Source organism: Ovis aries, chromosome 6 (assembly GCF_016772045.2).
Source record: "Ovis aries strain OAR_USU_Benz2616 breed Rambouillet chromosome 6, ARS-UI_Ramb_v3.0, whole genome shotgun sequence".
NCBI classification, from domain to species: domain Eukaryota; kingdom Metazoa; phylum Chordata; class Mammalia; order Artiodactyla; family Bovidae; genus Ovis; species Ovis aries.
Window position 1 is genome coordinate 58878261 of NC_056059.1, and position 26168 is coordinate 58904428.

Consider the following 26168-nt stretch of genomic DNA (forward strand, 5'->3'; position numbering starts at 1 on the left):
TTTCTGCTGTTAAATCCAGAGAACAATTAACTGATAAAAATGTTGCATTTGCCTCTTCATAAATTTTAGACTTTTTATGTATAGAGCAGAGGAAAGGGTTGAGATTTAGTTTCTTCATATCAGAGTTTTTTTAGCATCAGATGAACTTATGGGTGTTAACAGGAAATGTAAAAGAAACAGATAGTTGCAAAGGGGCTAGAAATTAGACTTTAAGCCTTCACTCACTTAGTGCATAGCAAAAATTTTAATCATGAAATGAAATATAAATCTACAAAAGAATAAGAGAATTATTTTTTAAGTGGTGACATTATTTGCATTGTACTTATATATCTTTTAATGATAGGATGTGAGGATTGCCAAGTGAAAACACAGGCTGAGAGATGATTCCTGGGGCCTAGCTCCATGGTCTGTGAATTACATTATTTAAGAGAGAATCATCATTTAAAATATATCCACTCTCCAGGATTGCTCTCTTTCAATACTGTTTTTCACTATCACTTTTAAATAATTTCTTCTTTGCTTTGCTTTAAAAGCTAGCAAAGCACATGATCCAGATCTGAGCAAATGTCAATCAGTTACTGAATGAATGATTTAACAGACTTACTCTGGAAGTTTTGTATTCCTTCAATAATCCTTTACAGAAATTGGGTTCATTTCAATCTATGCAATTACCCTGAACATGCATGCCAGCCTTTTTTTTTTTTCTTACATCAAGTGCAAAAGAAGTTCTAGTCTAAATAATGAATGTAGTCTTGTGCCTGTGCTTGTGCCTTATTAAATAAAAATCTTCAAAAGCATATTTCAAATTCAAAGCAAAATGCATCCAAGAAAATTGCTTTGGGGTATTGATACATGCAGCTCTAAAGGGCAAAATCCCAACTCTTAGAGGAAAGTATTTAATCTTGAACTTCAGACAGAGCCTCCCTTCCCTCTGGGTCTCACACTGGGCTGTACATCAAACCCATGGTTAAATGAGCCATGTGGCTGGCTGGGCAAAACCAGGGATGAGCCACCTCAGCTGCAGCCATCAAGGGGTAGACCATGGACCTCAGCTGCAGAACTCCAAGGGGAAGAAGCACCTTGGACAGATTACGTGCAGATTACGTGAGAGAAATACTGAACCCAGAAATGAGTGTCTCCTGTGCTTTGTATTAATAGAAGTCAGCTGCCCCAAGGTGATCCCATATCTGGAAAGTTAAATTCTGTACAGGTTGCCAGGCTGTGCTTAAGTTAGAAACAAAAGCAAGCAAATTCCAGTCACAGCCATCCCAGAGCTCTAGGACATAACGTCTTAGGAAGTAATTCAGCAAAAATGTGAAATAAGCATGTTTCCCTTCTTTCCTAAAAAAAGTATACATTTGTAATATGTATGTATGCAGAACAGATGAGGTGGATCATACACATGACTTTAATTTATATTTAATTTTATAAAAGCAGTTATTCTTCAGGGTCAAGCTAGTTTTTTTGTAAGGTCTAAATTGCCCTTTGATCTTCCTCTTAAGCGTGCCCTACATTCTGATATTCAGATCCAGGCTTCAACTTGGTTTCTTAAACTGTTGGTTTGTAAAATCACATCAGAAGAAATCATAATGAAAGTTCATTTCAGAACTGCAATTTTGCCTTGATTTTGTAGTTGATTAAGATTCAAAAAGCCATCAGAGTGGATTCAGACCATCCATTCTTCACATTGAAAAAATAATCACGTAGTTAACCATTTGTTGTATTTGTCTAGCTATCTCATAACTTATTCAGGTTTATGTTCATTTTCTGTATATTTAAAAAACTTCCCTGGTGGCTCAGACAGTAAAGCATCTGCCTACAACGTGGGAGACCTGTGTTCGATCCCTGGGTCAGGAAGATTCCCCTGGAGAAGGAAATAGCAATTCACTCCAGTACCTGGAAAATCCCATGGATGGAGGAACGTGCTAGGCTACAGTCCATGGGGTTGCAAAGTCGGACATGACTGAGCGACTTCACTTCTGTATATTTGCCTATAATAGATGTTCCACTGCAATGTCTGCTGTTAAACAAATCTGAGTTCTTTTGTGTGTATACGCGCTTAGCTCCTGAAAATAATCTGAGTTAGTCTACCCTTTGGGCATTTTACTTTTAGCAATGATTAGCTTATTACAGCCCAATAGTAAGAAATTGATGGTGTTTCTGATATTTCTGGTGTCTAGAGCCATCATAGACTGGGAATAGAACCTGATTTTGTAGGATAAGAATTTTGTGTTGGAATTGAAGCTGTTACCTTTGTCTGGATCAGAGAGTGTTTTTTCTCTGCATGAGCTGTCAGCCAAAAAGCAATAGGATTATGTCTGCCTGCGGTCACTGCTGACTCACTTGAAGGCCTGTCTCTTCTATTCGTCTCAAAGAAATTCCATACTGCAAAAGAATAGTATGTACATTTCGTATATGACTCCCCTGAGAATAAAAGTTTAGGGTGATTCCGAAATGGTCTGTCTCCCTGCCCTGGGTTTCACCACTAGGTTTCTAGAGCTGCCATTTGGCGGGAAAAGTCAGCATAGAAGCCAAGAGCAGATGGATGAAACCTTGGCAAAAAAGCAAAATGAATCCTCTGCCTGTGAGTCCCTGCCATCTTTATCCTTCTCTCTCAGGACTTTCTTGACAGTCATTAAGTGCCTGTCTTCCAAGATAAGCTTTCCACACCCTGACTCTCTTTTTCATGTCTCCTCTTCCCTTTCTCCTTCTCTACATTTATATTCTCCTTCCCCATTTACCTCACCAGAAAACAATCCAGCCAAAAAGCTTCAATAACAATCATTAATGTGTATTTACTGTGTGCTGGGCGCCGTGCTGAGTGTTTTGTATGTATCATCCCATTTACTCTCCGTAATTACCCTAATGGGTAGATACTACAATTTCCGCTCCCCAAATGAGAACATTCAGATGCAAGGAATTTTAGAACTCATCGAATCTTACACAAGTGGTGAAACAGAGCCAGGATTCAAACCCATGTCATTTTGGCCTGACTAGTTAGTATTGTAACTCTTCTGTAGAGCCTCTCAACAAAAGAGAAAACTAACATGTTCTTTTTAGAGATAGCTGAATATTTATGTGTTTAGCTCTCTTTATACCGTGAGGTGGATTTGTAGCTGAAAGATTGGGTCGTCAGCTGTGGTTGTTTCCATGCAACCGAGAACACGCTGGGGCCAAAGAGACGCAGAATGAAGCCATGTGAGGCTACTGGGCCCCTGGGTGCTTCTCACAGCAGGCCTCTGCACCTCTTCACAGAGATTTACATCAAGCAGCTCCCTGGTCAGCATCAGCACAGTAGCCTGCTTCACAGGTGCCTTGGACTGTCCTAAAATGGCTCCATTTCCTCCTCCTCCCTGTCACTCGTGCCAAGGAATCCCATTTGTAAATCACCACCCTCCCTGGAAATCCTTAACCCTCTACTACCTACTTGGAGCTTGCAGTGGTTTTATGCTTCCCTTGCCTTGAAGATTACCAATTTTAGGCAGCCTCTCTGTTGAATCTTTAGTACCATGGGCTGTGAGATACTGATAAGTATTTTAAAGATGCACTCGGTAATGCCTGCTTGTCCTTGAACTTGGTGCTATTCCCTGTTGAGCCCAAGAAATGGTGGTGGTGGTGATAGAGAGGATGATGGTGGTGGTATTGGCTGTGATGATGATGGTGATGGGTGATAGAGATCACGATGGTGGTGTTGACACTGATGATGGTGGTGGTGCCGATGATGGTGGTTGTAATGATGCTGATTATTTTGTTGGTGGTGATAAAGATGATGGTAGTAGTTATGGTGATGATAATGATGCTGGTGGTGACAATGTCTTTATTCACTAACTACTTAACTATGTTACAGACACTTTACTTCCATGATCTCAGTTTAATTCCCAATATCACCCTTATGAGATAGCGACTATTATCATACTTATTTTCCAGATGAAAAGCAAACCTCAGAGAGATTAAATAATCTGTCTTAGGTTATCCAAATGATAATCAGAAGAGATAGGATTTATATCGAGGGAGTATATAAAACGCTAGCCAGAGCCCCCAGACAACCAGATGCCTGGTCATAAAAAAAGTTGCTCATTTTCATTTGGGTTGAGTTCTGCTCTTCCAACTAATACCTGGGCTCTTTCTCTAGCCAATGGCCTCTGGCAGAGACAGATTGCTGCACAAATCTCCCTGTCAGAAGCCTAACCACATTTTTCCTGCCGATGCCTCCCAAGAGAAAGTGGGTAGCCCATGTGTCCCATTCTCCCTCATGTTATAAATCTCATGCTGAGCGATCCATTTATCGCTGAAAACTGTGATCGCCTCTCAACACTTCTGCAAGAAAACTCTAGTCTGCTCTCTTTGGGAAAAAAAAAAAAAAATCCACTGCTAAGAAATGTGATAAAGGACGAGAAACCAATGATGAACTGCAGGACAAAAAGACTGGCCATTTCTGTTAGAATTATTTGGTCCTAGAGGGCATCTTAGTCAGAGGATATAGGGCATCTTATATAGAGAGGATAATTTTCTTCTAGACAGCTTCACACATCCCTCCTTCACTTCTTTGGGCTTTTTAATCAAAACCCTCCTTCTTGGTGAGGTATCTCCAGGTCAAATTTCAGTCCTCCCAATATTCCCTTTCCCTGCTTTGTTTTTTTCTCCTTAGGATATATCACTGTCTACCATCATTTATATCTTACTGCTACTGAACCAAGGTCCAACTGCTCAACACTCAAAAGCTATTAAAGAAGCTGGATTGGTGGAAAGGAAAGCTTTATTTTGGATGCTAGTAACGGGGAGGGGGAGGGTGGACGCCAACTTCTTCCCACCAATCGGAGTAAGAGCTTTCATAGACAGAGAGAGAGGGCTCCACGCAGAAATGGCACAGTCAGCTCTGACAGTCATCTTGAGATTGGTCATCTGTGGTTTGACCAGTGTCATCGTGATTGGTTTAAGTACAGCTGATCTTCAGTTCTGGGGTCAGTTTGTTCCCGTTTCCTTGAGGCCAGTTCTCAGAACTGTGGCTGCTTATGTCACGGCTATAATCTGGGCATCATGTGGTTAACTTCTCCACTTGGTGGGGGTTTCAGCATCTGTAACACAGCTGACAGGATACAGCTTAGAATATTATCTGCAGCCCTTGAGGAGGAAGAAGGGTCTTTGATTATGCTTAGTGACATCATCATCATTATGTGGCCTCCTCTGGTTGCCTCCTTCGTTTCTGCATTTTCTCACTTCTCTGGTTAAACTTATTCTTTGGCTAAAGTTTCTCCACAGACAAAAGGCAGGCTGAGAACATGGCTGGGGGTTGGGTGGGGGGGGGGGGAAGGACCATAAGGTCTTGCTCTGTTTCATTACTTGTCTGTTACTTGTCTGTTGTGTTAGGATTTAATTTCCACGAGACAGGAATTTTTTGTCTGTTAATATATTCCCAGCATGCAAAGCAGTGTTTGACTCATAATAGGTGCTCAATGAACAAATACATCAAAGTCTTAAGTGTTCAACCTATAAACACTGAAAGAATGGAAACAGGTGTATGATAGGGTAATTAATGATGGAAAATATCTGGCCAAGTTAATATTAACTATAGAAGTCCTTGTGTCCATGTTAATGTTATATGGTGTTGTAGCATAAATGGGCATGATTTAGGCACTTAGAAGTACATAAACATTTTTTTTCATTAAGGTAAATGGAATTTACACTTTTTTACTTAGAAGAATTCACTCTATAATGGATTTTTCAAGACTCTTCATCAGGCAGGGGTAGCCTACAGTGAGAAATTAGAACCACCTATTTAGTAACCGCCCTTATTTGTTAACTATGGTCTACCAATACTGTGAGATATTATGCAGTGGTTAAAAAAGACTAGAAAGAATGTGTCTTAGTCTGTTTGGGCTGCTGTTATAAACATAACAGCAGTTTGGGCTGCTGTTATAAATATAAGCCATAGACTAGATGGCTTAAACAATAAACATTTATTTCTCTGGATAAGATCAAGGTACTGGCAGATCTGGTGCCTGGTGAGAGCCCACTTCTGGCTTTGCAGATGGCTGTCTTCTCATTGCATCTTTACATGGCAGAGAATGAAGAGACAGAGGAAGTAGGCTCTCTTATGTCTCTTCCTATAAGGGCACTAATCTCATTCATGAGGTCTCCACCCTTACTTGTAACCTAATTACTTCCCCAAAGCCATCTTTCAAATATAACCACATTGGCTTCAACGTATAATTTTGGGAGGATATAAACATTCAATCCATAGCAAGATGGAATAGCTCTCTGTACTAACAGAGCTCCAGAATCACTGCATGAAAAAAGAAACCTGTGGTATGGTACTTACAGTATCAGTTCAGTTCAGTTCAGTCACTCAGTCGTGTCCAACTCTTTGCGACCCCATGAATTGCAGCACGCCAGGCCTCCCTGTCCATCACCAACTCCCGGAGTTCACTCAAATTCTCATCCATTGAGTCCATGATGCCATCCAGCCATCTCATCCTCTGTCATCCCCTTTTCTTCCTGTCCCCAATCCCTCCCAGCATCAGAGTCTTTTCCAGTGAGTCAACTCTTCGCGTGAGGTGGCCAAAGTACTGGAGTTTCAGCTTTAGCATCATTCCTTCCAAAGAACACCCAAGACTGATCTCCTTTAGAATGGACTGGTTGGATCTCCTTGCAGTCCAAGGGACTCTCAAGAGTCTTCTCCAACACCACAGTTCAAAAGCATCAATACTCTGGTGCTCAGCTTTCTTCATTATAGTATATTTATCTCAAATAACATCTAATAGCATACACAAAAATATACTACACACACAGACACACAGACACACACACACACACACACACACACACACATTCCTGGAAGAAAGTCTGGAGAGACACACACAAAACTATTAATGATGCTTGTGACCAAAAATGGATAGGGTTGTAGTAGGATTGGGAGAACTTCAGAATTTGACATAATAATCAAAGGGAACTCCAGTGTTATTTGTAATATTTTTATAATGAAAATGTATTAATGGATGACTTATACAGTGAAATTTTTTAAGGTCAAAACAAGAAGCAAAAGAAAATAGCTTCTGTTGAAGAAGATAAGAGGATAGGGTCCTGCCAGGGACTTAAAGTGTAAAATACAAAGTTTATTTTTCAACAGAAGGGCCATAACTGTGAGTGAGAGCATCTTAATGATTTGGATTTCTTTGTCATCAATGTGCCTATAAAGCTCTAAGACAATTTAAAGGATTATACAGATCTCTCCTTGTTTTCTAAGAAAAGCCCAAATCAAGTATTCCAAGTACACAGTTTGTAAAGATTGTGATGATATAAATAGAAAAAAATTATCATTTCAGCCTCACTGGAAAAAGCCAACTTCCTTAGCCAGATATTGTAGTGTGTCTAATCTTCCTGCTAAACCTGAACAATTCTAGCTGTATGTAACGACTACAGAAGCAATTTCAGAAACTTCTGGAGGGAAACACCACACAAATGAATGAGTCTGTGGTTCCCGGTTATTAGCTTGATGCCCAAATGCTTATCATATTTGCAAGAGGCAGTTTATAATCTGCTCATCCTGACAAATGTAGCTCAAGGGGATTTAAATCCCTGCATTTGCAATTTCTGTCTCTTCCTCTCCAAATTTATGGAGAAATGGTAGACACGAATAATGTGTCAGGGATGAATGAACTGAGGTCTCTGTTCCACTCCTGCAGCTCTATTTCACTCAAAGGAGAGTAATAAATGGAAAACAAAGAAAAGTCTCAGCAGATAATGAATCTGAGTCCTAACGACCTTCCCAAACCACAGAAATGGATTGTAACTTACTTGGCATTGCCCAAACTATTTGATGCCTATAGAGAAGTATGAAAATATTTTTGACTGTTTAGGGCCACAGCTGGGCATTTTAAGTATGTCCTCTATGATTCATGAAGAATCAAAACTACTCTTCCACAAAAAGGTGAAAGTCATCCATCAGTGGTAATGGAAAACTTGCTTCCAACCTGCCCTGTCTATTGCCTTGATGGTGGTGTGATTGATTATTAAGGAGTCTTGGACTATTCTGCAGCCCCCAAGGACCATAGTATGGCCATTTACATAAGATATGGGTGTCACAATCCAGTGCCTGATATCCCACATCTCTCTTGTAAAACCACTTGATTTCTGGCCAGGTATGTAGAGTGAAAACTCACATTTACTCAAAGGAAGTCATGTGTGAAATAACAGGCTTACTTGCTGAAAGTAACAAGTCTGTCATTTGACTGGTCATCTCCATCTGGATTGCTGCGAAGGCAGCAGTTGGTCAGTCACTGCTAGGGCATTGATACCTAATGGGAATAATATACATCAATGGTCTGAAATCACTTGGCTTAAAAGCAAAAGGCTCATTGATTTTTAAGTGCAGGAATAAAGTCCTCCATGTGTTGCATCCAAACAATCCACCCACTGTTGCCTTTTTGCCTCTTTGAGATAGTCATATGTTTTTCTTGTTTCCAGAGCTAAAGCTAAAACAAATCATGAAATAAAGTAAAAGAGGAAAACATCTACTGGTTTTAATGAACCTCTACCCTTTACTCATTCAATCATCCATTCATCCCTATATTCATCCAACTAGTTCACAGCATTATGGCAACTGTTGTGCACTCTACCGAATAAAATAGGGTTCAACTTGAAATTCACTTTGCAGTTCTCTCATCCAAAACCATATAAATAAGTTTGAAAAACAAATCTATTAATCCACTAGGTATATCCATAGTTTCTGCTTCTTGTTGTTTTTTTAAATATATTTTAATTGCAGGCTAATTAATTTATAATATTGTATTGGTTTTGCCACACATCAACATGAATCTGCCACAGGTGTACATGTGTTCCCCATCCTGAACCCCCCTCCCACCTCCCTCCCTGTACCATCCCTCTGGGTCATCCCAGTGCACCAGCCCCAAGCATCCTGTATCCTGCATCAAGCCTGGATTGGAGATTCATTTCACATATGATATTATACATGTTTCCATGCCATTCTCCCAAATCACCCCACCCTCGCCCTCTTCCACAGAGTCCAAAAGACTGTTCTATACATCTGTGTCTCTTTTGCTGTCTCTCATACAGGGTTATCATTACCATCTTTCTAAATTCCATATATATGCGTTAGTATACTGTATTGGTGGAGAAGGCAATGGCACCCTACTCCAGTACTCTTGCCTGGAAAATCCCATGGATGGAGGAGCCTGGTAGGCTGCAGTCCATGGGGTCGCTAAGAGTTGGACACGACTGAGAGACTTCACTTTCACTTTTCACTTTCATGCATTGAAGAAGGAGATGGCAACCCACTCCAGTGTTCTTGCCTGGAGAATCCCAGGGACAGGGGGAGCCTGGTGGGCTGCCACCCATGGGGTCGCACAGAGTCGGACACGACTGAAGCGACTTAGCAGCAGCAGCAGCATACTGTATTGATGTTTTTCTTTCTGGCTTACTTCACTCTGTATAATAGGCTCCAGTTTCATCCACCTCATTAGAACTGATTCAAATGTATTCTTTTTAATGGCTGAGTAATACTCCATTGTGTATATGTACCACAGCTTTCTTATCCATTCATCTGCTGATGGACATCTAGATTGCTTCCATGTCCTGGCTATTATAAACAGTGCTGCGATGAACATTGGAGTACACATGTCTCTTTCAATTCTGGTTTCCTCGGTGTGTATCCCCAGCAGTGGGATTGCTGGGTCATATGGCAGTTCTATTTCCAATTTTTTAAGGAATCTCTACACTGTTCTCCATAGTGGCTGTACTAGTTTGCATTCCCACCAACAGTGTAAGAGGGTTCCCTTTTCTCCACACCCTCTCCAGCATTTATTGCTTGTAGACTTTTGGATCGCAGCCATTCTGACTGGTGTGAAATGGTACCTCATTGTGGTTTTGATTTGCATTTCTCTGATAATGAGTGATGTTGAGCATCTTTTCATGTGTTTGTTAGCCATCCGTATGTCTTCTTTGGAGAAATGTCTGTTTAGTTCTTTGGCCCATTTTTTGATTGGGTCATTTATTTTTCTGGAATTGAGCTACAGAAGTTGCTTGTATGTTTTTGAGAGTAATTCTTTGTCAGTTGCTTCATTTGTTATTATTTCCTCCCATTCTGAAGGCTGTCTTTTCACCTTGCTTATAGTTCCCTTTGTTGTGCAGAAGCTTTTAAGTTTAATTAGGTCCCATTTGTTTATTTTTGCTTTTATTTCCAATATTCTGGGAGGTGGGTCATAGAGGATCCTGCTGTGTTTTATGTCAGAGAGTGTTTTGCCTATGTTCTCCTCTAGGAGTTGTATAGTTTCTGGTCTTATGTTTAGATCTTTAATCCATTTTGAGTTTATTTTTGTGTGTGGTGTTAGAAAGTGATCTAGTTTCATTCTTTTACAAGTGGTTGACCGGTTTTCCCAGCACCACTTGTTAGAAATTGTCTTTTCTCCTGCTTGTTGTTGTTATTGTTTAGTCACTAAATTGTGTCTGACTCTTTGTGACCCCATGGACTGTAGCCCGCCAGACTCCTCTGTTTGTAGCATTTCCCAGGCAAAAATACTAGAGTAGGTTGCCACTCCCTTTTCCAGGGGATCTTCCCGACCCAGGGATCCAACACACATCTCCTGTGTTGAAAAGTGGATTCTTTACTTCTGAGCCACCAGGGAAGCATCCACCTATATGCTGATAACATGCAAATTTCTACCTGGAGCCCTAACATCACTCCTGGATTCCAACCATAGAGTCAGCTTCCTATCAGACACCTGTGTATCAGTGTTTGGGTGTTCCACTAAACTTAATCTGAACATGTCTGAACTGAATTCATCACCTTTCCCCCCTCCTCCTATTAATATATTTTCTTAACTGGATGCATAGTGTTGCTTCTGCCAGAAGCCTAGCTGTCACCCTAGGCTCCTACTTTTTCTTTACCCTCAGTGCCCAACCAGTTTCCAAGTGCTATCGGTTATTTCTTTGTATATCTTCCTGGATCCCATTGCCTCCATCTTGTTTCCCTTTCTTCTCATCATTCCTGTGAACTGGCATAATAGATACTGAAGGACGGCAGCATATGCCACCCCAGTATATGACTGTAGGGGTTCAGGACATACCATCCCCAAATATGCTGCTTTGGTATGTTGATTACTGTTGAGCTGTAGGCTCTTGAAAAACAGCAAATACAGGGAGAGGCTTTGAACTTCCCTTACCTACCTGAAGACAGATACTCCTTAAGGGACTCAGTTGTCATAGATTCCTAAACTGGGAGTTTCAAGAACCAGGGAAGACTGCCTCAATATGGAAGAGGAGACTAGCAGTCAACACCACTTCCAGACAGACTTTATCACAAACCATCATATTTCCCACCTATTCTTCTAAGGGTCCACTCATCTTTCCAAAAAATCATTTGGTCTACCCTAAGAGGCTGACATCTCCTGCCCCCTTCCCTATTTAGAATTCAGGATTTAAGTCTGAATTCTAAGCTACATCTTTGAGTTACTCATTTTTCCCTGGGTATCACCCTTGTATACATGAGATAACATGTTAGTAAATTTCTGATTGTTTTTCTCTTGTCAATCTGCCTTTTATTACAGGGGTCTCAGTTAAGAACTCAGATGGTAGGGGGTAATTATTTTTCCTCCCCTGTGATACCAACTTGGTGTCAGTGCAGGTATTAGTTCCCCTCTAATCACCCATCATGGTAGTGTCAGCGTAGATTCCCTAAGAGTGCAAATCTGGTTATTCCTTTAATCGAAACCTTCATTGGCTAAACCCAGCATCTTTGGAGAATACCCAAACAAAGTCCTTTATAGTCTAGTCCCTCCTACCTTTTAGGGCACCTTCATCAATTCCTCATCAACTCAAGGGCAAAACCCACAGAGATCCTTGTGGATGGCCCCTTGCCCCACACTCCCTCTCGGCTCTGTGTAGTGGCAATTTAACTTATGCAGCTGCTACCATGCATTGATTGGAGCCCATCAGGGACCCGTATGAACTGAGTAATTCAGCGTTATTGATAATGTCAGAACAGTGCATTCCTAGAATCAGCATAGCATCATTAGCACAAATTGTGCTTTAATGGAATTTATCTTAGACTGGATTTTTAAAAATCTGGCTATAATATAACCCCCAAAGAGGGATGAAATTTCCTCCTGTGTCTCAATCTTTTCTCACTGCAGTGATTAAAAAATGTACTCAGTGATAATCGGGAAGGAAAAAAAGAGAACTTTCCTGAGAAGTGGGTTAACCATTAATAAACCTTTTTTCTTTTTAACCCTAAGGACTTCCTAAACCTTTTAGTGTACTATTTTGCATTGGAACTCTCCAAAAGGGGGTTTGAGGGTGCAGCTTCTCTCTAAGTTAAACAGGGAAGCCTATATCCAGAGCAAAAATTAACAGCCACCTTCAGTGGTGTTCCTTTGAATACAATCTGGCTTCCCTCTCTTCCAATAACTCTGTGTGTAATAAATCATTCTTTCAGTTGTGCAGTAGCATTTAAGGGCTGCCTGCTTAAACTTTAATTGGTTAAGCAGTTACAAGCTCAAATTATAGAATATGAAAAATATCACAATAGATCACAGTATTGTCAGTTTTCCCCTGCAGAACCCTGACATTCTCAAGTTTAACAAAGCCCGTCTTTCTCCCACGTTAATTACCACAGTGTCCTTGAAACAGAAGAGCATGGTTATTACAATGTCAAAGAGAGCATGCTTCCATCTCCTGCATCTCAGGAGCCCGTGTATGTGTGTGTGTGTGTGTGTGTGTGTGTGTGTGTGTGTTGGAGGACACATAGATCTTAAAGTAAACGCTCTTTTCCATACACAACTGCCCAAGTGCCTTCATATATGTTCTTTCCACTCTGTCCAACTTCTTCTTTAAGTGTCAGATTATCCCCCTTCCTCCAGAAAGTCTTCTCTCATTTCCTCCTCCTTGATTTCAGTGCCCTTGTCTGGGCTCCATTAGCATTCCATTCATTAAGTCCACAAACACTAACTTGGTAGTTTCTACATCAGATACCAGTACTTGTTAATGGTGCTCAGATACTAGCTTATTTGGGGCACAGGTAGGCCAACCTGGTCCTCAGGGAGGGGGCGCTATACACCCAGGGCTCTTACCGCCAGTTCCCAAGAGAGGCAAGAAGCCTCCTCCCACCTCATTCTCCCTACTGCTCCTCCAGCACCACCCATCCATGCAAACCAGCAAATTCTCAGGAATACAGCCTGTGTGAATTCTGCCACTAAAACATGCCATTTAAAGAGATCCTTTTTTGCTCACATTGATCGAATTATTCTATTAAAAAACCAACAGCTACTACTGAATAATGAACTTTTCTTCTAGTATTAGTCTGTAATTAAGAGAGCTTGAATAAAATGGACAATTTTTTAAACACCCTTTTTTTAACTGAATTTTTCACTCTGGATAAAGAATAATGTCCAAAAAAATCTTACTGTGATGTAAGCATTAAGCACTGTCAATTTGTTTTGACATACTGGAACTTTGTTTTGATAAATTGCTTAAAAATAAAACTTACTTTGTCTGTTTGCCAAAACAGGATGGGAAATGGAGATGATTTCCTGTTTCTCTGTAACAAATTTCAAGCAGAATAATGTGTTTTAAATCCAGTAAGCAGAAAAGGACTTTCTAGGCACTTAGTTCATAGCATTTTCTAATCAATATTTGGCTGTTTTTGCATTGTAATTAGTACCTTTCACCACAGGGGATCTTGAGTTGAGTTCAAAGAATTTGACTCTTAAATAATCTATTAAATGATTCACTTTTGATCCTATTTGATGAGCATCCAGAGCAAAAAGCTTCCCTCTGTGCAATTCATCTCGCAACTACCAAGTGATCAGATTCTTTAGATGTATTTGGTTACATGGGTAGAGACAAGAAAAACGTTTGTTGTGTAGGAGTACTTGCAGTTCAGTGGTGTTCATAAGTGTATGCTGCAAGCATCACTGGGACACAAGAGAGTCATGCTGCAGAACCCCCCCTTGCTGGAAGTGTGTACAAGAAGGTATTGGACAATCTTCTTTTCCTAGGAAAATGAATCTACTTTTATCTCCATAGCGAGAGTTAATAATTAAGATGTAACAGAGTGTTAAGGGCATGGACTTTGAACTGAGACCACCTGGTCCAAATCTCAGCTCTGCCACTTAAATCTGTGTATCCTTAAGCAAGTTACTTAGGCTCTGTGTGCCTTACTTTCTTCATCTGTAAATTGGGATCCTGATAAGAGTACTTGCTTTCTGATATTGTGAGGTGAATGAATTAACCAGTACATTTTTAGTGCCTAAAGTGGTGGCAGTGATAGTTTAGTTGCTAAGGTCTTGTCCAACTCTTTGCAACCCCATGGACAGTATAGCCCACCAGGCTCCTCTGTTCATGGGATTTCCCAGGCAAGAATACTGGAGTGGGTTGCCATTTCCTTTTCCAGCGGATCTTCCCCTCCCAAGGATTGAACCTGGGTCTCCTGCATTACAGATGGATTCTTTACCAACTGAGCCACCAGGGAAAACCTCTTCCCAGTTCCTACCCTAACATTGGGCTATTTGGGCAGCAGTTGTCTAAGCTATGATTCCCCTAAGGTGACTGAAAAAATAGAGCAGATATTTATCTTTTAGTGGGAATCGAGGAAGACTTTCTCCAAATGCATACAGATAGAAGCTAAAGTTAAAAATGGGAGATAATCACTTTCAGAACCCTAACCCATATGTTTCCCTAGAGTAAACCACTTCCTTTCCAAACATGAATTTCTTTATAGATAGTTGAAAATAGTTAAGACTCCATATAAGGATATAAACTGATGCCTGTCTTTACCAGATGCCAAATCTCTGAAAGGACTACCTCTGAAACAAAATTTTTAACTCCTCCAAGCAAATTATGAATTTAGGGGAGAAATGAAAATTTTAAGGTCACCATTCTGTATTAAGTATGAGAGAAAGAGGAGAAAGGCAGGCTGTGGTTTATAATAAAAGGAATGAAAATAAAAAGCAGGCTGCACTACCCTGGGCAAAGGAGACCCTGTCTTATTCCCAGTTCTGTCACTGATAAGTTCAGTGATGTGACCTTGAGAGAAACCCTCAACCTCTGGGAGATTCAATTTCGTCAGCTATAAAATGAGGGCACTGCCCAGATGATTTCTAAGATTTCTTACAGCTCAGACATCCTATGATTTTATGAAATAAAATAGATGTTAGATGTTGTATATAGCAGGCTACTGAAGCAGGAAATGATCTTTTTGCAAGGATGTAACTGGTAGCTCGTGAAATCAAAGGGAAGGCTGGAGAACCAACCTCAGGATCAAGACAGTTTGGAGGGGCTGGGTGGATCCTAGAGGGTCTAAAAGCAGGAATGATGCAACTTAACTGCCAGAATGAAGAACTCAAATAATATTTTCCATTCTCATGTCACTATAAATTCAAAGTCCCGAGAAAGCAGGTCACATTGGTCTAGCTTAGGTCACATGTCACCCCTTGGCTGATGGGCAAGAAACCTCGATTTACATACAGCCTTGTCAAGACATCGTTCAATAGATGAGACATAATTCCTAAGAGGAAAGTGGCATAAGATCACAAAAGAAAGATAATGAAAACCATTCAACTCTTCACTACAAACACTGTGCCTGCCTTTGTACTATCACACACTGATAATCACCTTTCTATATAGAAATAGTTGGGCTATTTTCACAGTCCATCTGAAAATAGACATATCTTTGGAGGAAATGATAGCCCTATGACAACCCTGTGGACACCCATCATAAAATGCTGGATGAGGACACATGCTGATGAAGAGCCTTGCTGCTGCTAAGTCACTTCAGTCATGTCCGCCTCTGTGCAACCCCATAGACAGCAGCCCACCAGGCTCCCCCATCCCTGGGATTCTCCAGGCAAGAACACTGGAGTGGGGTGCCATTTCCTTCTCCGATGCATGAGCCTTAGTGTGCCTCAAAAGGTTGTTCCGAGGGGGAAGCTTGTGTTTTGTTTTCAATCAGTTTCTCTCTGCACATCTCCTTCTGATGAGGAGCCTTCTAGGAGGCACTCATCAGTCGTTTCCTCTTCTTCCATGTTTACAGAGACCTGTTTTCATTCTGACAGTCAATTTCTCTCCCTGCTTAAAGAACCAGGCCAATCTGAGTCCTTCTAGACCCTGGTACTCAACTGGTAAAGAATCTGCCTGCAATGCAGGTGACCCTTGTTGGATTTCTAGGTCGGAAAGATGCTCTGGAGAAGGGAACAGCTACTCACTCCAGTATTTTTGGGCTTCCCCAGTGGCTCAGCAGTAAAGAATCTGCCTCCAATGCAGGAGACCTGGGTTCGATCCCTGGGTTGGGAAGATCCCCTGGAGAAGGAAACGGCTGCCCACTCCAGTATTCTGGCCTGGAGAATTCCATGGACATGTATAGTTCATGGAGTCGCAAAGAGTCAGACACGACTGAGCGACTTTCACTTTCACTTTCAAACCAATCATAATGGTCTCAGTCCCTCTGTGCTGTCGTCCTTGGGTTTAAGGGTAGGTCTGTGACCCAATTGCCACCTGGCCTGGAAAGACTATGACTTAGCATGCATACTTGTGACCCAATTCTAGACACTCTGACATGAGGAGAAATCTTTCCAGAAGGGGGCTTCCTATAACAGCTTTTAAAAAGAACAGAGTGGTGAAGAACGTGCTGTGGGGCCACCGTTTAGTACAAGCTGTCCTTGAAACCATGAGAGGGGAAGCCTGAAGACAATGCCAACAAGTAGAAGACAGCAGAGAGGAAAAGGAGAAAAGATCCAGGTGCTCAATGAGGTGAGCTGTTGAGTTTACCAACTTGGGAAACACCCTACTCAGAATTCTATTGGGTGAGACGATACATCTTCTTATAATTTATGTCACTTCGACTTGGGCTTGCTATTATTTGCAGATGAAAGTATCTCAAATGATAACATAAATATTATATTCTTTCAATAAGCAATAAATTTATCTCGATATTTCCCTCTGATAACAGCCTTAACTCTGAGGGTTGGGGAGGGAATAACTCATCCAGGAGATTTTGTGAAGTATTATTTTTGCCAAAATGGACTGTTTTGCCCCAAGCCCTTCCAAGCACATTTCATCTTGTCCTTCAAATCAAAGAAGCTTCTAGACCACTCTGTCTTTACTAAAGTAATGATTCCTAGTTCATAGAGGATTTTAAAATGCATCCATTTGTTGTCATACCTCTCAGTTAATCAATAACATACCTATTTATATTTTTCAAATGTAAGAACTTCCGTTCACCCATTATCCTAAGATTGCCACCCATCGGAGTAGCACCAATAGTTGGAAATGGTTAAGAAAGATGTAGGGATTTCCCTGGTGGTCGGTGGCTAAGACTCTGCACTCCTGGTGCAGGGGCCCTGGTTTGATCCTTGGTCAGGGAACTAGATCCCACATGCTGCGACTAAGAGTTTGTGTGCCACAACTGAGAGTTCAAACACTGCAACTAAAGATCCCGCAAGTTGCAATTAAGATCCAGTACATCAGTTTTCATTCCAATCCCAAAGAAAGGCAATGCCAAAGAATGCTCAAACTACTGCACAATTGCACTCATCTCACATGCTAGTAAAGTAATGCTCAAAATTCTCCAAGCCAGGCTTCAGCAATACGTGAACCGTGAACTCACTGATGTTCAAGCTGGTTTTAGAAAAGGCAGAGGAACCAGAGATCAAATTGCCAACATGATGATCCTCTGGATCATTGAAAAAGCAAGAAGAGTTCCAGAAAAACATCTATTTCTGCTTTATTGACTATGCCAAAGCCTTTGACTCTGTGCATCACAATAAACTGGAAAATTCTGAAAGAGATGGGAATACCAGAGCACCTAACCTGCCTCTTGAGAAACCTGTATGCAAGTCAGGAAGCAACAGTTAGAACTGGACATGGAACAACAGACTGGCTCCAAATAGGAAAAGGAGGACGTCAAGGCTGTATATTGTCACCCTGCTTATTTAACTTCTATGCAGAGTACCATGAGAAACGCTGGACTGGCAGAAACACAAGCGGGAATGAAGATTGCCAGAACAAATATCAATAACCTCAGATGTGCAGATGTCACCACCCTTATGGCAGAAAGTGAAGAGAAACTAAAAAGCCTCTTGATGAAAGTGAAAAGTTGGCTTAAAGCTCAACATTCAGAAAATGAAGATCATGGCATCTGGTCCCATCACTTCATGGCAAATAGATGGGGAAACAGTGGAAACAGTGTCAGACTTTATCTTCTGGGGCTCCAAAATCACTGCAGATGGTGACTGCAGCCATGAAATTAAAAGATGCTTACTCCTTGGAAGGAAAGTTATGACCAACCTAGATAGCATATTGAAAAACAGAGACATTACTTTGCCAACAAAGGTCCGTCTAGTCAAGGCTATAGTTTTTCCAGTAGCCATGTATGAATGTGAGAGTTGGACTGTGAAGAAGGCTGAGTGCTGAAGAATTGATGCACTTGAACTGTGGTGTTGGAGAAGACTCTTGAGAGTCCCCTGGACTGCAAGGAGATCCAACCAATCCATTCTGAAGGAGATCAGCCCTGGGATTTCTTTGGAAGGAATAATGCTAAAGCTGAAACTCCAGTACTTTGGCCACCTCATGAGAAGAGTTGACTCATTGGAAAAGACTCTGATGCTGGGAGGGATTGGGGGCAGGAGGAGAAGGGGACGACAGAGGATGAGATGGCTGGATGGCATCACTGACTCAATGGATGTGAGTCTGAGTGAACTCCAGGAGTTGATGATGGACAGGGAGGCCTGGCATGCTGCGATTCATGGGGTCGCAAAGAGTCAAACACGACTGAGTGACTGAACTGAATTGAACTGAACAGCAGTGTCCACAAAACTGGAAAAGATAACTTTTTATTCCAATCCCAATGAAAGGCAATGCCAAAGAATGTTCAGACTACCACACAATTGCATTCATCTCACACACTAGCAAAATAGTGCTCAAAATTCTCCAAGCTGGATCTAGAAAAGGCAGAGGAACCAGAGATCAGATTGCCAACATCCGTTGGATCGTAGAAAAAGCAAGCAAGTTCCAGAAAAATGTCTACTTCTGTTTTATTGACTATGCCAAAGCCTTTAACTATGTGGATCACAACAAACTGTGGAAAATTATTTAAGAAATGGGAATACCAGACCACCATACCTGCCTTCTGAGAAATCTGTATACACGCCAAGAAGCAACAGTTAGAACTGGACATGGAACAACAGACTGGTTCCAAACCAGGAAAGGATTATGTTAAGGCTGTATACTGTCACCCTGCTTATTTAACTTATGTGCAGAGTACATCATGAGAAATGCTGGGCTTGATGAAACACAAGCTAGAATCAAGATTACCGGGAGAAATATCAATAACCTCAGATATGCAGATGACACCACCATTATGGTAGAAAGTGAAGAAGAAATAAAGTGCCTCTTGATGAAAGTGAAAGAGGACAGTGAAGAGTTGGCTTAAAGCTCAACATTCAGAAAACTAAGATCATGGCATCTGGTCTCTCACTTCACGCCAAATAGATGGAGAGACAATAAAAACAGTGACAGGCTTTATTTTGGGGGACTTCAAAATCACTGTAAATGGTGACTGCAGCCATGAAATTAAAAGATGCTTGCTCCTTGGAATTAAAGTTATGACCAACCTACACAGCATATTATAAAGCAGAGACATTACTTTGCCACAAAGTTCCGTCTAGTCAAAGGTATGGTTTTTGCAGTAGTCATGTATGGATGTGAGAGTTAGACTAGAAAGAAAGCTGAGCACCAAAGAACTGATGCTTTTCAACTGTGGTGTTGAAGAAGACTCTTGAGAGTCCTTTGGACTGCAAGAATCCAACCAGTCCATCCTAAAGGAAATCAGTTCTGAATATTCATTGGAAGGACTGATGCCGAAGCTCAAACTCGCAATACTTTGGCCACCTTTTGCGAAGAACTGACTCATTGCTAAAGACCCTGATGCTGGGAAAGATTGAAGGCAGGAGAAGAAGGTGATGACAGAGGATGAGATGGTTGGATGGCATCACCAACTCGATGGACATGAGTTTGAGTGAACTCTGGGAGTTGGTGATGGACAGGGAGGCCTGGCATGCTGCAGTCCATGGAGTCACAAAGAGTTGGACATGACTGAGTGACTGAACTGAACAGCCAAATAAATAAATGTTTGTTTTTTTTTACAAAAAGAAAGAAAGATATAGACAGAAAAGAGACGTAAAATAAAAATAGAGAAGGAAGAAAACAAAATCAAATCACGAGAATCAACTGTCAGAAAAATGAGTCTGAGTCTTTATTCTAGCATGTTTTATATGAAGGAAAAGAAATATAATTGGGAGAAAGAGCCGTCTTCTGACAGAAGGAGAAAGGATGATGCAATTTATACAATATTTATCTTTTAAATTTTGATTTTATTGAATTTCAAGTGGGTACAAAAGTGTATTTTAAAATATATGTAAGCTACATAGAATCATAACACAATGACTCCCATATATCCGCTACCAAGTATTCAAGAGAACATGGCAATGTGTTAGATGTCCCTGGCATGGAGATCCCCAGCCCCACTCCCTTCCGGATGCCTTCAATGTTAACACTGTGCCAGATTTACAGCCAATATCTGTCAAACTCCATTGATGAGAATTGCAAAGGAGGAGCAGGTAGGGAGAAGCGAGTACCTGTCACTGGGGACTTAGAAGCTGGAGAAGATGTAATTCCCAGTCTCCTCCCAGTCTGGTGGGGAAACAGACATGAGTACAATGTTTGTGGTGTGAGGCAGGATGTGAGAACGACTTTGATAAGAGGACTAAGCCTTAGGGAAGCACAGAAAAGAGACATGATTCCAAATGGCATCAGGAGGGGCTGCTCTATGGACATGGCAACCTGTCTGCAATGGAGAGGATTTCTGCAGATGGAAGGAAAGGGAACAGAAAGGAAGCTGGAAGAACAAGGTGATCTGAAGAATGACTGCTCCATCCAGGATGACTAAGTATGCAGGGTGCAGGGAGAAGCAGAGCTTGAAACTAGGATGAAAGTAAAGCTTGAAGGGAATCTTATGGAAAATGAAAATTCTGGAAACCAAAGGCGGCAGCTGTAAGTTTGGGCAATACTGTTTTCCACACAGAGACCCGGAGGGGTGCCCTCTGCCTCTCTTCTCTTCCCCTTCCCCTGCCACACCCTCAGGCCACACCTGCATCAAATCATTGCCAAGCACCACCAATTCTCCCCTGACACCCTCTCCTCTGCCCATCCCTCTTTCTTCCATGCTAATCCCACCATGTCTGCTCGGCGTCTCAGCAATGTAGCCAGCCTTCCGCCTGGTGCCATGGTTCCCTGCCCACTCCAGTTGACACCTGAATTTCTCTGGATGGAGAGCTGGGGTCCTTGCTACTCAGCATGACACAGAGATCAAGGAGATAAGTGTGGGGGACAGCTAGGAAGGGTCACCTACGGTGAGAACCACAGACACACAGAGGATGAAGCTATAAGTCATGGGTGGGGGTGGGTATGAGGTGGGTCAAGGTCAGAAGTGGAACCAGTGCAAAAGTGGGGTGTGCTAAAAGTCAGGCTCAATGGTGTGGATTGGAAGCCTGGAGTCACACCAGACACCCAGGAACACGGGTTCATTTTTATTGGAGCCAAGTGTGCAGGGAGCCGAGCAGAACTGGCTGGCTGCAGGAGAGACAGCAGGACCAACAAGCCCAGGGACATTCCATCAGAAGACTTCTTCAAGGTCAGGTTTACCCAGGCTCCTCTTACTCGCAGGAGAGAGGACACTGGAGCTCTGGGCGGGAGCCGTTTTCTCAGGCACCCCCAAGCGTCTTGCGCCCTTTATCCCATCTTCACCCCACAGTGTGAGTCCTGGGGGCAGCCCCAGCTTTGCAGCCTAACAGACCTCAACTGGAGCTAGATGTTAGTCCAGAGATGACACGCTAACTGGTTAGCTTCCTAGAGGTAATGACACCTTGAGAGCTACTGTGAGGAGGAAATGAGTGTACATGGCATGTGCCTGTCTGGTGTATAAGAACACTCAAGAAATAGTTCTTCATCCAACAAATACTTATTAAGCCCCTACTTGTGAGCCGAGCATTATACCAGCTGGCAGGGAGAGTATGGTGAACAGAACCAGTCTAGGCAGGGAGACAGACCTTAATTAACAATCATGAAAATAATTATAAATGACAGATATGAAAAGGGCATGAGGGCTGAGCAAGCATAGATTTACTGAGAGATTAGGAAAACTCGTCTTTCAGACCCTGCTCAGAAGTGGGCTTCCGGAGAAGCCTACCAGATCACCCTCAACTGGCGATGATTCTATCGGCCTGTGAAGTCTCAGCAGGAACCGTGCAGCCTCTTAATGACACATCTTACCGCGGCACCTAGTGTTATAATTAGTGGCATGCGTCTCCTGTCTCCTTCACATCATAAGCCTGTGGGCAGACAGCAGGCCATCCACATCTTGCAGTGCTTCACAGTTTCAGTTAAAGTCTATTATTTTAACAAATAAGTGAAATCAGCTTTTAAAAGCTGCCACAATGTAACACAACGTGAAGCTTGATTTATGCTTTTTGTATGCCAAGTTCCCATTGATTTCCAAGTCATTTGTCAGAATATAGTAGGTGATATGCAAGAAAACAATAATTTGGCTTCTCAGAAATCATATAATGTCCATACCTCAGAAAGTGTGACACCCCTAAATTCCTGCTGAAGTATTCCAGATCTGAGCCTGACTCACCTATTAATCAAGGAAATACAAGCAAGAAAAAGTATGATTAGTAGAATTCCATTTGCCAAACCCTCAATCTCTAAATTTTACAATTAGAACCTCAGTTTGTGAGCTAATAATAACAAAATATAGAGTACAAAAAAAAAAAACCTTTATGTGCTAAAACATTCATTCCTGTTAGATTGCTTAATATTGAATCAGACTCGGCAGTTAAACTCTGAAAATCTATTCAGATAAGCAATTTTAGCCATATATTGACATTAAGAGATTAAGATATTTTTCTTTCCTACATTCTTTTTTATTTCCTTTCCATTATGGTTTATCTCATGATATTCAGTGTAGTTGACTGAACTACACAGTAGGACCTTATTGCTTATCCATTCTATATGTAATAGTTTGCACCTACTAACTCCAACCAACCAGTCCATCCTAAAGATCAGTCCTGGGTGTTCATTGGAAGGAATGATGATAAAGCTGAAACTCCAGTACTTTGGCCACCTCATGTGAAGAGTTGACTCATTGGAAAAGACCCTGATGCTGGGAGGGATTGGGGGCAGGAGGAGAAGGGGATGACAGAGGATGAGATGGCTGGATGGCATCACTGATTCGATGGACATGAGTTTGGGTAAACTCCGGGAGTTGGTGATGGACAGGGAGGCCTGGCGTGCTGTGATTCATGAGGTCGCAGAGAGTTGGACACAACTGAGCAACTGAACTGAACTAACTCCAAACTCCCAGCCCATCCCTCCCTACTCCCTCCCCTTTGTCACTCACAAGTCTGTTCTGTCTCTTTTTGTTTTGCAGATAAATTCATTTGTGTCATATTTTAGATTCCACATATTATTGCTGTTGTTCAGTTGCTAAGTTGTTTCCAACTCATGGACAGCAGCATGCCAGGCTTCCCTTTCGTTCACCATCTCCTGGAGTTTGCTCAAACTCATGTCCATTGAGTTGATGGTGCCATCCAACCTTCTCATCCTCTGTTGTCCCCTTTTCCTCTTGCTTTCAATCTTTCCCAGCATCAGGGTCTTTCCCAATGTCGGCTCTTTGCATCAGGTGGCCAAAATATTGGAGCTTCAGCTTCAGTATCAGTCCTTCCAAGGAATATTCAGAGTTGAATATTGTGAGGAGATACCTCATTGTAGTTTTGACTTACAGTTCTCTAATAATTAGCAATGTTGAGCATCTTTCATGTGCCTATTGGCCATGAGGTCGCACAGAGTTGGACATGACTGAAGCAACTTAGCAGCAGCAGCAGCAGCAGCAGCAATGCCTTCTTTGGAGAAACGTCTACCTTCTGCTTATTTTTCGATTGGGTTGTTTGTTTTTTTGTTGTTGAGTTGTATGAGCTGTTTGTATATTTTGGAAATTAAGCCCTTGCTGGTCACATAATTTTCAAATATTAATATTTTCTCCTATTCCATTGGTTGTCTTTTCATTTTGTTTATGGTTTCCTTTGCTGTGCAAAAGCTTGTAAGTTTGCTTAGGTCCCATTTATTTATTTTTGCTTTTATTTCTATTGCTTTAGAAGACCAACCTAAGAAAATATTGGTACAATTTATGTCAGAGAATGTTTTGACTATGTTCTCCTCTAGGAACTTTATGGTGTCATATATTATGTTCAAGTCTTTAAGCCATTTTGAGTTTATTTTTGTGTATGGTATGAGGGTGTGTTCTAACTTCATTGACTTACATGCAGCTGTCCAGCTTTCCCAGCATCACTTGCTGAAGAGACTGTCTTTTCCCCATTGTGTATTCTCTCTTCCTTCATTGGGAGATTAATTGGCCGTAGCTGTGTGAATTGACTTCTGGGCTCTCTACTCTGCCCCATCGATCCATATGTCTGCTTTTGTGCCAGTACTGGTACCACATTGTTTTAATCACTGTGGCTTTGTAGTGTTGTCTGAAGTCTGGGAGGGTTATGCCTCCTGCTTTTTTCCTGGTTTTGCTTTGTTTTTTCCCCTGAGGGTTGCTTTGGTAATTCTGGGTCTTTTATGGTTCCATGTAAATTTAAGGATTATTTGTTCTAGTTCTGTGAAAAATGTCATGAGAAATTTGATAGGGATCACATTAAATCTGTAGATTGCTATGAATAGTAAGGCCGTTTTAATTCTTTGGAAGATACTTTCCTATTTTTCAAAGTTAAGAACTGTCCTTTTGTTTATATGTAATTTTAGTGTAATTAATATTTATAATAACTCTTAACATCAGTGATAGCTATAAAAAGATGAATACCAAAAGAAACAAAGGAAACATGTTGTTATTAGATTTAAATTTTCATATATTTCACTTAAATTCATTTTATTTTGGTATCTTTGAATTTTTTAAACATCTCAGTGCTGAAAAGAGGCAAGATTTTTAGATGCAAGCAAATGTATAAACAACCGACCCAGATCCTCTTAAGCAATTTGTAAAATAGGAACAATCCATCTGTTTAAGAAAACACATCAAATCAGGATCTGCAATGTGGGATGATGAGAGAAAGCATTTTCCTCCTCAACCTTGTTTTTGGTATCTCAAAATCAAATTTGCGGGCTACTGTAAGCTGTATAATGGTAGATAAACAAAGGAAGAAAGTGTTCTCTTTCCATGGGTTTCATCAGCTTGTTTTTCATGACTCATAATTCCTTTCTAAAAAAAAACTCTCATTCCTTTGATCTCCTGGGTAAAATGAGTGCTATTGAGTTAGTTCCCATCAACCAGTCAGCATTTCTACTGGTTCCTATTGTGCAGCCTCAGCTGTACCAAATATTTACCAGTTAACTCATTTCCAGAATAGAGTTATGAGTACTCTTCAGAAGGGTTCAGTCCAAATTGCCCAGAGGAGTTCATAAGGATACTCTGAAGATTTAAGAAACAAAGGCAAATATTATTCATACAAAAATACTGTTGACCTGAAAATAATTAGTGGAAAAAAATTTAAAACCATTTATTAAAACTATGTCTTGTAAGAACACAAGAAAACTTCCTAAAGTCACTGATTAAAGGCTCTTTCCAATCCTTTGTTATGCCACAGAGCCTCCTTTAGGGCCCCAAGAAGACAGTGTGGTTAGTGGTAATAAACTTCTCAGCCTAGGAGCCAGGAAACCTAGGGTCTCTTCCAGCCCCTGCCACTATATTTTTTGGGCTTATTTTCCACTTCTATAAAATAAAAATGAAAAAAGTTTTCATGCACTACCAGAGAAACACAGAAGTTGGAATTTATCCACTCACTCAACAAATACTCACTGGACATTGGTTAAATACTAGGCAATATGTGAAAGGGTCTCCTCATTTCGCTCCCCAAGTTCCTGTGAGAGCCTCTATCACATTACTTGACAATTAGGGATTCCCTAATCTAATTCTTCCACTGACTGCTGTTATTTTGCCAATGAGTAGCAGAATTTTTGGCACACAGTAGGTGTTCTAAGGGCTTCCCTGGTGGCTCAGAGGTTAAAGCATCTGCCTGGAATGCTGGAGACCCGGGTTCGATCCCTGG

General features: G+C 41.2%; 1 protein-coding gene across 8 annotated transcripts in view; it reads right to left on the bottom strand.

Moving 5' to 3' along the window:
* Positions 1-653: 653 nt before the first annotated feature.
* TMEM156 (transmembrane protein 156) overlaps positions 654-26168 on the bottom strand; it is a 63851-nt gene continuing 38336 nt past the window's right edge. For 2 of the 8 annotated variants that reach the window (XR_009601021.1, XR_009601018.1), the window contains exons 7-11: positions 25447-25531; positions 22639-22699; positions 13499-13549; positions 6320-8294; positions 4739-5086 (exon numbers count right to left, since the gene is read on the bottom strand). Coding sequence is in view for 2 of the 8 variants with exons in the window: in XM_004009769.5 (XP_004009818.2) it covers positions 25519-25531 (13 nt within the window). In the remaining 6 variants the exon portion in view is untranslated. Of the gene's footprint in view, positions 2386-4738; positions 8295-13498; positions 13550-22638; positions 22700-24974; positions 25532-26168 lie in introns of those variants that run through there. The other 6 variants (XR_009601020.1, XR_006060154.2, XM_004009769.5 and 3 more) reach the window with 4 other exon arrangements.